The sequence below is a fragment of the Cyprinus carpio genome, chromosome A6 (genome assembly GCF_018340385.1).
Source record: "Cyprinus carpio isolate SPL01 chromosome A6, ASM1834038v1, whole genome shotgun sequence".
Classification (NCBI taxonomy): domain Eukaryota; kingdom Metazoa; phylum Chordata; class Actinopteri; order Cypriniformes; family Cyprinidae; genus Cyprinus; species Cyprinus carpio.
The window spans coordinates 8,800,314-8,814,902 of record NC_056577.1 but is presented as its reverse complement, the minus strand read 5'-3'; the positions used below and the strand labels follow the sequence as shown (position 1 = coordinate 8,814,902).

At 34.6% G+C, this 14,589-nt stretch overlaps 1 protein-coding gene across 2 annotated transcripts; it reads right to left on the bottom strand.

The window, feature by feature from the left end:
* Positions 1-2,749: 2,749 nt before the first annotated feature.
* On the bottom strand, positions 2,750-13,953 carry LOC109100654 (calcitonin gene-related peptide type 1 receptor-like). 2 transcript variants are annotated; one of them, XM_042757889.1, is made up of 13 exons: positions 13,827-13,953; positions 9,389-9,487; positions 8,940-9,087; positions 7,217-7,330; positions 7,012-7,124; positions 6,807-6,898; positions 6,586-6,712; positions 6,345-6,498; positions 6,171-6,231; positions 5,414-5,480; positions 4,437-4,655; positions 4,160-4,201; positions 2,750-4,038 (listed from the first exon to the last, which is right to left on the bottom strand). In XM_042757889.1, exons 2-13 carry the CDS (start codon positions 9,437-9,439, stop codon positions 3,820-3,822), a joined length of 1,407 nt encoding a protein of 468 aa, XP_042613823.1. In that variant the 5' UTR covers positions 9,440-9,487; positions 13,827-13,953; the 3' UTR covers positions 2,750-3,819. The 2 variants fall into 2 exon arrangements, with proteins under 2 accessions (XP_042613823.1, XP_042613824.1); XM_042757890.1 differs by having other exon boundaries at positions 9,389-9,484; positions 13,827-13,952.
* Between the last annotated feature and the right edge of the window lie 636 nt (positions 13,954-14,589).

Below are 14,589 nucleotides of genomic sequence, written 5' to 3'. Positions count from 1 at the left end.
GACTAAATCAAATTCGCAAATTGATTTAGATCATCAAAATCATTTTGTTTTCTGTTGGCTGGTAAGTCTATGACTGTTGGCCCAGTAAAAACAGAGTGTTCTCGAAGAGTCAGAGACGTCTGTGAATTTGGGATGGGTGCAGAAGTTCACGCAGTACAATTATAGAAAAGGGAAGTGATGTTCTCTGCCAAAAGATTTGATTAAAGAATGGAAAAGAACAGCTTCTCTTTGCTGATAAGGGATAAATTACAAACAGCTTATTTATTTATATCTTTATCTTGATTGACGTTATTATTTTGCACATGAGAGAGAGACTCCAATAATCCAGTTCCAAAATCAAGCTGCACCAGAACTACTGTAGGAAACATTTTAGTTATCTTAGACAAATACTTGAAACAAAGGCTGTTCCAGGAGTTGTTGTGTTCACATTTGTGATCAAAAAGATCCAATGCCTGTTGTCAACAGTGTAGCGCTTTATAAAGTGGAGCTCACACAGAAGTCACTTTTAAAACCAAGAAGCTATCTGTTGGTCAATGTGGCGAATTTGGGTGAACAACTTGAGGCCTTTGGGAATTTTATGTGGATAAATCTAAATGGATTTATAAATAATTATAAATGGATTCCTATTGAAATGACTGGATTTTACACACGGAAATTCACTAAACATTGATAAATGTGACTGTAATTTTAGGCAGCAAAATTATAATAATCTTTGGTTATTGTTTATTATAGTCTGTATAAAATCAAAAGGGTATTTATAACACCTGGGAGCAATATTGTACTCTATAAATGTGTTCTATTCAGTATTGAAAGGTTTTGTTGTAGAAAATGTCAACCGATATTTGTGTGCGACATTAGCTTAGCAACATGCTAATCACCCCAGGTGACGCCCTTCTCAAGACACTTTTTGTGGTCATGTTAAATGATTCATTTAGAATTTAAAATATTTTTTAGGGTTGAAAAATAGCTTGAGGCCCATTGCCTGTACTTGCTGCAGGTCCTTGTGCATGCAGTTCATCTGCTGAGAGTAGAGTGTCCTTCTCTCTGGGCACTACACCACAAATGAAACTAATGCAAATAATCACATCAATCTCTGCAAATGCTGATAACTGCAGATTTTACATAACAATGTATTTGTGAAACACACACACACACACACACACACATTTAGAGAGAAAGTGAGCGAGAAGAGAGACTCCATAGTGTGTGGCAGCACCAAATCCGAAGCTTCTTCCTGTGCTTTTCCCAGAGCCTGAGACACATGTCAGCTGCATGCTGTTTACTTCTGCAACTTTTTTTTCCACAGTGTGTGTGTGTACATGCTTGTATGTGTGTATGAGTGAGGAAGTTACACATCCTGTTGGAGCACTCACATATCCCTTTGTGAAGTGACCTCCAACAGTATCTTTAGCAATCTGCTGCCTTTAACAGAACACATTTAAAAACATCAGTATTCCAGTGGGAAATGCACTCACTGCTAAAGACAGGAACACATCTGCCATCGTTGTTACTTTAATAACATCTTGATCACATTTGCAGCGACATAAAGCTTCTAATACAATTAATAGTCTCTTATGTAAATTAATATGATTGTTAATATAAGTTAGAGTATAAACAGGAACAAAGCTCATTGACAGATAAACAGGAAATAATTTGAGACTCAATCTCTCTAGTTATAGTAACTGACTACAGCAACACCTGAATATTCATGCTGGTCTTGTCAGCGGGATACCAGCAGGATAAACTTCTTTCAAATAATTCCAGGATGTTTAAAACCTATATTTACTCTGGAAGTGCTCATACTTCCATCAGAAAACACTTACAGTGACAAGGTTGTCAACATTCATTCCAAAGAATTCCCCCAAATTTTTTTTGGAATTTTTGTTGTCTGAATTGTATCAGATGTCATTATGACTAATCGGTAATGTCAGTTTTTTGACAATTCTACTGTAAAACATTAGATTCCAACGACCACTTTTGAAGTACACTTAAAAATAAAGGTGTTTTTTTTCACAGTGGTTTCAAATAACCATTTTGGATTCCCTAAAGAACCTTTCCGTGAACCATTCTTAAAAGAAAATTTCACCCTAAAAAATTTGTTGTTCCAAACTTGTATGAGTTTCTTTCTTCTGTTGAATACATAAAAAATGTCAATGGCTACAGTCAACTGTATGGTTACCAACATTTTTCAAAACATCTTCTATTGTGTTACAGGTTTGAAATGACTCGAGGATGAATAAACATTGAGAGAATTTTGATATTTGTGTGAGCTATCCCTTTAAAAGAACCATGTTTTTCTAATTGAGAAGAACATTTTAATAATCTAAAGAAACATTTTTCACTATAAAAATAATTTTGTGCAATGGAAAGCTTCCATGAATGTTAAATGTTTATTATGGAAGTTAAAAGTTCTTTATGGAAAAATAGATTCCAATAAACTAAAGACATTTTGTCACCTTGGAGTTCTAAGGTATATCTGTCATTTTTGTCAAAATTGAGTTATTCACATATTCTTATTCTGTGACAACTTATTTACATTATGTGGTGTTTTTTTTTAAAGTTGTGTACATTTTGGGACTGATGTATGAAAGAGACTTATTGCCTATGTCCCATATCACTATATGCAATGCAAAAACTTTGAAGCTCAATATCTCGAAACTGCTCAGAATGCAGATAGAACCTTATAATTCCAAGGTGACCATTTTATATACAAATGCAAACATGCATAAGACACAAACATAGAAATGCATTTACGTCTCAAAAAATGAATGTTTATTTATCCAGCATGTGCACATAAAATGTTTTATGAAACACAACAATGACAAAAGCGCCAAACGCATCTGTATGTTCCAGACATAGAGACACATAGAGACCTCATCTCGGTTTGTAGATCTGTAGATCTCCAAAATCTGTAAACCCACATGTGCTAATGTAACTTGCCCTTGAACAACAAGATTCACCTATACTGAGATTCATATGAACTACAGATAAATTAGTTTAAGACATTTCGATGAATAAGAAGTCAATAAAATATCCCTGATGAAAAGACCAGCAGGAATTTACATGCTAGTCCAGACCGGTTTATTCTAATTTATCCATTATCTGCTAGTCTTTTAGCAGGGAAATGTATGTTGACATATGAGATAATAAAACATTTTGCATACATAGAATATATTGTCAATAATGCCCTGTATGTGGATAAAAATTTCACATAAAATTAATCACATAACTAATAACAAGATAATGTTCAGGATGAACAAAAAGAGCAGGACAAGGTCATCAGTATCTTCTGGAATCAGGTTCTAGTGATTTCATCTCTCTTCCATTGTTTATTTCTTTCTTCTACAACAGATTCTTTGAGCCAGAATAATCCATAGATTTACAGATGTGGAATCCATCATCCACTGCATCAGTGTGGCTTAAACTTAACTTAAACAACACAGTGCCATAAAGAAAAAAGCTTCATTAGGGTGTGATCCTCAGTTCATAGTTTCACCCATAAAACACCTCCATTTCACCTCCATTTCAATCAAAGAAATCGGAAAGAATTACAATGTGTGATGTTCTCCAAAGTGTTCCAATGGATCATCACGGAAGAGGATCACGTGACTTCAATATTCCACATAAAATACATTATTTTCTCCAGTTCCCATCCATAAACATGAGATAACTAAGGCCTCAATGGAAAAGGAAAGGCTTCTGGGTGTCTGTAGTCCAAAATAACCAGATGTATGTCCAGTAGGCCTCTTCTTACACGCATCTCAGTCAGTGGTCCTCTCCATGAGGCTGTTCTCCCAAAGGTCAAAGAGTTAGAGTCTCTCACATGTACAGGCTGTCTGATCGGAGAATGGTGGTCTCCAGATTGTGAAAACTCTTGCCGTTTAAAGTGTCCATGTGGCTGTCGATGCTGTAACATCGATGGACCTCCGTCATGGAGGAGGCCGTGTAGGATGCAGAACGCAGGGCCTCATTGTTCGCAAATGTGCTGCCAAACTGGATGCGGTACTGGTTCCAGTGTCTTCGTAATACACTTTGCACCTAAACAAACAAAATATAGACAGATATTAAGTATAATGACATATAACTTTATGTTTTGAGTTACAAGTAAGGAAAAATCGAACATTTATGATTGGGTTGAAATTGTACAAAAATTGCTTACCTCGCTATTGAAAAAGCAAAATATAGTGGCAACCAAAAGACCCTGTGTTAAAAAAAAATAATAAATTATAAGCTTCAAAGCCAAAAAAAAAAAGTTCTAGTGTAAACCAATGTGTATGGAGGAGTATGAGTGCTATTAAAATGAAAAAGAAAACAACTGTTAATGTATTAATAAAAAAATGTAATTAAATCATTTTTCACAATAAAATTTTTTTTTTAGACTTAATAGATTTAAATACATATTTATTTGGTCCATTACTAAATTAAACAACACTTACCTGGTAATGCATAAGTATGCTCATTGTGTGCATAAATATCTCAGAGGCAAGCCGTCCGTCGGGTTTGTAGGGCAGCAGTAAGTACTGAATTCCCAGCAGAGGTACCAGGATTAAGGTGGCCCTGACGGTCCTCATGTACAGACTGGATTCTGCCTGGTGGGTCACCTTCAGCTTAGTGATCAACACTCTCACAATGTTTAAAAGGAAGAAGAGGTTAATCTGAGGAAACCAAACAGAGAAAAGAGCAAATATAAAGAGAGAGAAAAAGAAATGCATTGCAGTACCCCAAAACCAAAACTCTTTACTATACACAGTAAAGACACAGTAAACATAAAGGTATTCATTCATGATTTTATGTCATATGTTTTCTTTATTTTTACATTTTTCAAAATTAAAAAAATTCTTTTTCTTTCTAGGTTTAAATAAAGAATGTATTTCAGACCCCAATGTACATTCAAGCATGGATTAACAGCTAATTACTAAAGTTTGGATTATGTTATATTACATGGAAAGCCTGTCAAAATACCTGTAAACTGTAACATAAACAGACATAACAATATAACAATATATTCAAGACTGGTCGTGGACCAAATAGTTTGAGAATCGGTTACCGACTCAGACGGTATTCCAACACAATCTCACAGTGATATTTCACTGTTTATAATGACACAAAATCATCTTTAAACTGGCAGTTGCAGCACTGCAGAAGTCAGTCCAAGATTCATTTGATGCTGATCATATGCTCACTACATGCTTTTTATGGGCTGCATAGGAAATCATTCCTAATCAAATCTGACCTCATCACAAACAACAAAGAGAACACGGCACTTTGATTAAAACTGCCAGAGCTTAAGTAGATTTTTTGAAATCAAGATCATGCAGATACAAGGGTGGGTAGAAGATAAACAAAAGATTTAAATTGTGAGATAATGAAATAGTGAAAGAAAGTAAGACTGCAAAAAGAAAAACAGACTTACCAACAGGGCTGCACAGATGGGACCATGAATAATGTAGAGCAAAGAAGTGTTCGAGCTTATCCAACAGCTGTGGACAAAAGCGTAAGAAAAGTGATTTATGAAAAAGTGACTTCAGAACCAATGAACACATGAACACTTCGTTAAATGTTCAATGACATCACTGCTATAATTTCACAAGATGTTCTACAGAGCCTCTGCCTGGTCACTGTATTCCTGCATCCTGACAGATCTGGGATGAATTAAAGGTTAATTATTTGACACTGAATTCAAAATCGAGAACTAATTAAGTTTTTAAAATAGGTTCCATGGTACTAAAGTGTTTATTACAATCTACAGCATAAGAAATTAGATTTTAGCAGAGTTTAAATGTGCAGTATGAATTTTAATGTTAAATAAAATAAGTCTTTAATGCTCATCAAGGCAGGATTTATACAGTGAAATAAGTAATAAGTAATTATTAACATGTTGAAAACATGTTTTTAGAAATGTTAAATAAACAACCTTTTTAGTAATATTCTAAATATATTTACTGTCACTTTTGATCAATTTAAATGCTACGTTGATTAATAAAATTTATTTACCCAACACCATTGAATGGTAGTGTATCACAGTTTACACAAAATTACAACAAAAACACAAAATGATTACTTATAAGGAAGAGGGATGTTTCCTCAAAAGAAAAGTTAATGGAATTATTATGGAACCAAAATCATTAAGCAGGATCAGAACTCTTAAATTCCTATTCGATTTAACTCACTTGTCATTGTAGTAATAACTTCGGGATATTGCATGGATAAATGCAGGTATTAACGGGAATCCTGGAAAACATTTGAAATAAATAAAATCATTAAAATTAAAAAAAAAAAAAAAAACCAAAAAAAAAAAAACAGAAATTTTGGTGCATTTTGACAAGGCAATTTAAAAAACGTACCCCATCCTAGGAGGTAATACCACATGAGGTGCTGCTTCTCAGCAAACACTGCCACCACAATGAGTGTGTGCAGGTAGATTCCCTCACACAACATCCAGAAGTAGTTACAGCCCAGGAGATAATGGTGGATGAACACAGACACTTTACAGCTCACCTGGGAGAAAAACCATCAACAATGAAATCAATATGACCCTGTTCACCTTTTTAAAAACACATGAGAGTCCACTTTTTGTACACTTACTGGGTTGGCTTGTGTTACTTCTTGATTGTTTGCAACACAAGTGAAAAAGATGATGGTTATAACCGAGTTCAACACAAAAGAGAAGAACAGATTCTTGTGTAGAGTTATCCTTTGACAACTTAAGCTCCTGAGTGGAAGAAAACAGCAAACTATATTAGATTGGGTGGAAAGGAAGGCACGTTTTTAAGATATGGAGGCAAGTTTTTTTTCACATTACTTACTTGAAATAGAAAAATATCCCCAGAGAAGTAAACAAAGATATCAGCGACAATCCATGACCAATCAAAGCCAAGTAGTAGAGATCAAGTGGTGTCTGAGAAGAAGGAAAGAAAGAATCATATGTACAAAAGCAAAAGTTATGTGAAGCAAAAGTTGAGTGAATTTTGAAGATAGAATGGACCACTGTAATCCTAAATTTGAGCTCACCCTTTTGGGATCACTAGACATATGTTTACAGCCCGTGTAATTTGTCCATGTTCTGTTACTCTCTGGGTGAACGAACCAATGGCCTGATTTAGTACAAATCTTTATCGCCATTTCTGATAAAACACGATTTGGAATTAGTCAGGTAACCTTTAAGTAACCTTTATTCAATGGTCAAGATAAAAAAAAAATCTATCGTGGGACTCACCTGAGGTGTCAAAGTCATCGTAGTAGTCTGGACAATGCTGTGCTGAAGTGAATCCTGCTTCCAAATCGTCCCAGCACATCCATCCATCCCAGGTCCGTTTACACATAGAACCATCTGCAGTACAGTTATTTGCAGTTATTAATAACATAAGGACTTGGAATCTTAACTGGGTCTGAGTATCTGTTGTCTACATTTAGCAATCAGCTTCTCAGACAAGAGATAAAAGACTACAGACAATAAAGATCTTTTATCAGTAATAACACTAAATCTGCATACATTTTCCGTTCATTTTCTCCATAGGGAAAATGACTTTTAACAATAACTTGCATTTAAGACAGATATACTGTACTGTGAGCTCCAAGGTTGTCAATGGATTATGCTTTTGTTGAAGCTGTCAGTTTGCATTATTTCAACCTATTTTTCAAAGAATCATGTTTAACAGCAATATTTCCTGGAGGAAAACTTCATTACCCATGATAAAGAAAATTCGACCAATAAGAGCCGTGGCAAACAAATCATGCAGAAAACACCAACTCACATGAAACACCACACTCTCAACTACTTAAATATTTGTAAATATATGCATATTTTGCTAATAGGCTACATTGCTGCAAAGCCATTGGTATTTTCACCAATGAAACAATGGTTTTAAGCCATTTCTGGCTTAAAATCTTTTACTATAGTGTGTCAGTAGGAAATATCTTTTCATTTCCAAACATTCCTTTTGCCATTAATTGCAATTATCCAATGAGATTTTTGTATGCACAAGACTGACAACAGCCATTGTAACAAAAAAGTAATCTAACCTCACCATCATCCAGTCTGTCTGAAATTACATGAATAATATAAAAAAACTGAGACAGACTAAATCCAGAAGAACTGTGGCAACAGTTTCTGAAAAAGTATGCACAAGTGTACCTAGGGCAAAAGCTGGTATATATGCAAAGGGTGGTCACATCAAATATTGAGCTGATTTAGTCAATAGATAGTATAATAATATTGCCTAAAACTTTACACAGTGCTGTCGCTTTGCAGGTAAGTTTCTTTAAGTGTCCTGGAGACGTTGCCACAGTTCTTTAAATTGGTTCAGTTCCGTTTGCATTAAAAATGTTTGTTATAATATTAGGTACAGAAAATGTAAAGATATAAACTCAGCACAAAGTAAATTTCCAGATGATATTTTAATAATTTGTTTTAAAAAGTCACGTTTTAAAAGAACAACAAATGCACTATTTTTCACACACTGTGTAAATGGATCCTCAGTTTTGGAGGTGTTTACCAAACAGCTTTTAACAGCTGTCACAGAACATCTGCCTCCCCCCGTCAAGCTTTAATCACAAGTCCTTCAAATGTAACTTGTGTCTCATAGACAGCAATGAATCTTAATTCAGAAGCCAGACAGCTAATGTTGGGCTTCTGTAGATGAACAAATTCATGTTGTAGTAAACACCCCAAAGAATGTTTCCATTTAATCATCTGTTCACATTAGAGCCTTCCTGTAAGTTCCAGGATGATGTGACAAAACATCATGCGGTTTCGGTCCATGCCCCTTAACATTCTTAAGAGCATCCAAGTAGAGACTGACTAAGACTGAGGGCAGAAAATAACCCTCCCTTTTACAGTGGAATTCTTTAACTGTCATGACTTCCCACAAACTATATTTGGGTGTAGTTTATAGCTATTGCTCATAGTCAAGAATCTGTGTAAAATAAGGACTTCTCACCTGTTCTGTTGTGATTAGTGTCTTTCATAATCTTCTGGAAACATTCAAATTGGGCGGTCAAAATATTGTGACGAGTGAAGCCCATTTCTAGGGTATTCTTCTGTGCCGTACCTTCAGTGTTGTTCTCTGAGAGGACCACCACAAAAAACTATTCAAAAATAGGATAAAAAAGATCAACAATGACATCAGATGATGAAACATAAACCATAGAAAATAAATTTTTGTTTCTCCAGGATCTTTGAATTGCACAGTAATAATGTGTAACACAGCTAAATTACTGATTGTTTGCTAAGTACTAAACTTTTCATGGGTCGGTGTTTTGTTATACTTAATTTAATGGTAATTAATGAATTATTTTACAGTAAATAGCTAGCTAGCAAGTTAACCCAATAAAATGATATAAACCTGTGTATAACTTTTATGTAAAATTGCTTATGACAAACAAATACCTCAGTGGTTGCCGACAGAAAGAGAAAAGAGGTAATCCAGCATCCAAACATGGTTCTACTGTTTGGCTTTCGTGTCTCCAAATGATCTGAATGTTTCTGCTGAAAGCAAACAGAATAATCTGTTTTACATCCAAATAATTGAGCAATGAACAGACAGTTGTTAGTAGATTTTGGTTAAATAAGCTTAACAAAGAGTGTAGGTGAGTTCAAATGAAAACATGAAATTAGGGATTTCCCTAAAGAATTTCTAATGGATATTTTTGTCAAGCTGACAGTAAATTCTCAGTTCCAAGAAAACAAGCCATTGGATTTTGTCCAAGCAATATTGTTGCTCCCAGGAGTGCGGTAACAGCTCTGTTGTAAAGTTGGAAAAGAGGGCAGAATCAAAGCCTGCTTTCCATGAAAGTTCAGTCCATCAGGACACCGATAATCACCACAAAAGGCAAGAAGGCATCATTAAACATGCATTACACGGTTCACCGTGGCTGTTTTGGCTCACTCGATATAGATAACATCATAAATCAGTTTCAAAGCATAGGAAGATCTGTTTTAGCCACAATAAATTTGCTTGCAAAAAAAGTATTCACTATTTTTACATGCTAATGTTTTATGACATCCTGAACTACAGTTTGATTATACACAACCCCAGTTTATTCTTTTTATGGTGTTCCAACTAACAGAGCATTCCAAAACATCTTTAACATATGCCTTGATTCTGTTGTTATTTCCTTTTAAAATTAATACCTGTCGGTATGGCCATGGCCAAGGGGCTGAAACGTCATGTGATTCTTTTGTTCTGCCTCCAAACATTTCCTGCTTGGATGGGGACCCGAAACCACATGACTAGACTCATATGTGGAAAATTATCCATTTGGATTTGTCTTTAGTCTCAAAAATGAACAAGCTTCCCAGAATTCCAGACAAAGTGAATTAGTGAACGTGTGGTTTTTTTATAACTTCCATTTGGATATATTTCTCGATGCGAACTGGCAATAATCGTGACTTTTGAAGAAATTTCTGTGTAAGACTTTTTGTCGTGCACTACTGTAATAATACCAGTATTTTGCTTCATAAGTAATGATAAAGATATTATATATAGAGTTCACATTGCTCTGTTATCTGATTTAACGGCATGAAAATGAATTACATGAGGAGGAATGAGGGCATTAGTCACATGCATGTTCTGTTTGGTAATGGGGACTAACATAAAATTTAATTTTCTTTTTTTTTCATTTTCCCAATTAGTTTGCTCATTTCAGATATCACATATCAGATGATGCTAATTTTTTAAGTTATGATTAAAAAGTTATGGTTAATAGGGATAGAGTAGGTAGGTATGGACGCCACCCTCTGATATCATAAAAAATATATATGTATTTGACATATATATACACATACAGCAATTGGCATCTGCAAACAAATGATGAGCTTCCTTCTAACTTCACTTTTTCTTAGCCATTTTTGCAATTTTTAAGACGTTTTGTTTGCTCTTTTACCAACTAGATAAATTGAATGTCCTCCACAAGTTGACCAGTCAATGTGAAGTTGGTGTCCAATCAGAGTAACCTCATAAACTGTTCGACAACCTCAGTTAATGAATTTTGAACTGCATATCTATGTTTTTCATAGAAATCCAATTTTTTTTGGGCGAAATGTTTTGTGTAGATGAATCTAATCTAAAAGCAACAAGCTTTGACAACAGCTACAAACCAAACCTCAAAAAATTTCGCTGCAAAATGACACAGAGACTTTACAAACAATTTCTGTCTGAATTTGTAGGTCTATAGATTTATCTAACTCAAAACACTGCACAAGCCAGAACTGTTGTAGTTCCATACTCAATGAATGTTTTGAATTTCTCTCTACAGTATCCACTGTGTCAGATTCTGTAAAAAAGACATACAAAATGTGCTGTGGCATGGGCCCCCAGCACCAGGACTAAAAACAACTCTTATACAACACACCTCTGTGTATTATTCAGTGTTACTCTCTCCTAATATGCAGAGAAATACACTGATACATTACTGAAGAGTGTAAACATTGTGATAATTTCAGCATTGCTCGATTTGAACATCCCAGCCAGCTCAACATAGCAACATTTGTCCAAACAATGGCAGGAGTTTGGGGCCAGATCTTTGTCTAGTCAGACAGTGTTCTGGAAACCTGTTTGAAAACATTAATCAATGCACTGGCTGTAACGTCACCATTCCTCCAGTGTGTGTCCAATTGTTTCTAGTTCAGCCGATTCAGTGCCAGTTTGCATAACATTCACCTAAACATCCATTCACCATCAATGCAGAATGTATATGTTTCGGGGTCAAGGACTCAGTCCTGTAAGCTCCAAACCCTGACAGATCTACTCTCAGCCCTTCATTCAAGATAAGCAGACAGCTATTTATTGAGATACTACATAAAATATTTGTATTGTGCAAAATTCATGACATTTCACAGGACAGATTAATTTGTACCTATAATCTTGATATCCATAAAATTTATCAGCTGGCCACGTACCACGATATCAGTGAAGCAATATTGTTTTTATACAATAAATACTTTAAGAACTAAAGTTCAGAAAGAAATGTGACTGCATCCATTGTGAGGATGCCTTCAAGTCAAGATCAACATAAATGACCACGATGAATTATCAGCAGAAATCTACTAAGTGCACCTTGATGAATGACATTTCTTAATCAGCTAAACGTTTTCTTGATGACTTCGTTTACAATAAATCTACATTTAAAAAAACATTGAGGTGATGAAAGAAATACAAAAACAGTCCATAAAACTACTTAATGAAACTTAACAGCTGTAAATCTGGCCATCCAGTTGTTGGCATAAATCACCTAGATATCATTCTAATAGAAATATGAAAATAAAGTGTTTTCTTCAACATTTTGGATGATTGGATGACCCCAGCATTTGGTGGAAAAACAGAGCACTGGAACATGATAACTTTTTGCCCTTCCTGTGAAGCTAAAGGAGTGGTTTATAGATATACTTTCCCAGAGATCCCTCTTTCATACCCAAACCCTCCCTCCCTTCCTCTCCTGTCACTCTCTCTCTGCTGGGCCTGGTTACAAAAAGCCACCCTCCAGATCTTAAATCAGGAAGCCTACTGACAGTTAGTTTAACTCATGTCCGTTTAGGAAACACCCATGTATATAACACCAAATTTTTCCACTCTTCACACTATCTTAAAGTGACACAGCATAAAGTTATATTCAGCAGTAATGATGTGTTTACTTATAGAGATGACTGTTATAACTCGACTAAAATCATTGTCATTTTTAAAGAAATGCGTGTTTCATATTAACCCAATAAAAAAAGTCCTTATAAAATATAATGTGAAATGTGTAAGCAGTCAACATTTATATTTACGTAACATTTTTTCTGTATGTCAAGTCTTAATACAGGTCAAAATAATATGATTGGTCAAAACCCTCCAAACCATTTAAATAGGTATTTCATGACTTATCTTAAAACAGGTCTGCTTTAAAACTTATGCTCTAAGTATTTATTTATGTTTTTAATGAAGAGTTAAAAAGATTACTTATCCAGAACACAGCTACTAACCTCAATGTTCAATTGAAAGACATCACTGTTAATTAGTGTTCAGCTGATAAGTCATTTATTTCTTTATTTTTAATGGAATCTAGGGTGTCACCAGGACTGTAGTACTGACAATTATAATTTAATTGCAGCAAATAATTGTCTCATATAAAAGAAACACATATTTTATACAATATTTAACCTAATATATATATATATATATATATATATATATATATATATCTATATATATATATATATATATATTATATATACATTTTTAAGAAAAAAAAAAGCAGTGGTTCTGGAGGGACATTAAGCAGGTCGACTAGCTATTTCAGTCACTCAGTTGGGTACAGTTACGTATAATGCCAATAACCTTACATTTCCTAAATATGGGCAAATATGACATATTAAACAATAATACCAGTTTATCACTACTGTTAGTATATTGTAGCCTAATAAACTCACCATTTTATTTTTGTATAATGTTTAAATGTTATTGTTAAAGGAAAATCATTCTGAACACTGATGAATATTCTACTTAAACATTTTAGTCAAACTGAGATCCTTAACTGCCAGACTAAAAAAAGTGATTTAGTCTAAGTTGGTACTTAGTTTTAAAGGTTCTTCAATAACAAGCAAAAATAATAAATCATCAAATTTACAGTGACTCATCACGCAAACAGTACGTGATAGAATTAACAGAATTTAATTACTTAAAAAAGAAATTTAAATAAGTGTTCTATTTCAATTCTGAGCAATAGGGCACCGGATAAAGTTTGCTCAAGTGCGCAATGAGTTTATAATTTAGAAACCACGAATGAGAAATAAGCGTCGTAAGAATAAATGTACATGTTGACGTATATTAACAAATTCTCGCTCTTACCTCGTTTGCTCGGTCCTCTGTGGTCCGCTGCGGCAGTATGTAGTGTGTGTAGTGTGTACTGTCTGGAAGATGTGCTCGGTGATGAGTTGTGGCCCCTAAAGCAGCAAAAGAGTGTGCAACGGGTTTCCTGTGACATCACACAGTGTCCCATTACACTGCAAACGAGCGCTCTGATTCTGTCGCGTCGCCAGCTTCACTGATATCATGTAACTTTAATTAGACTGTGCCCGCTGAAAATAATAATATTTTCAATGTAAAAGAGGTCTAGTTTAAAGTAAAATAATGAATGGATGAACGAATACGTTTATAAATACATAGGCAAATAAAAAGATCACGTAATTATATTAAATTATTGTTCTCCAATCCTGTCTCTGATTCAGTTAACTTATGCTTAATTTAAACTACTATTATAGCGCCTCCTTGTGTTTTAATATAGGACCAGTGAAAGCACAGGCCAAGGGGAGATCAAACTGAATAGTCTAATGGCATTAAATGTCTACCAAAGATTTCAAAATTTGTCTATAAAACTTAATTTGTATATAACACACGGGTCTTCAACTAATCCTTAAGGTCCAGTAATGAACCCTCCTCACTAGCCAAGGTCCGGACAATTAGGCCTATAGAAAAACATGAATTGATGTGTTTTGCAAGACGAGGGTATCTGCAGGATATTTAAGCTCCAATTTAAAACTTTTTAAAGACCTTTTAAGACCTGCACAAATAAAATTAACATGACTATAAAAAGCATGATTTAGAGTTCAGA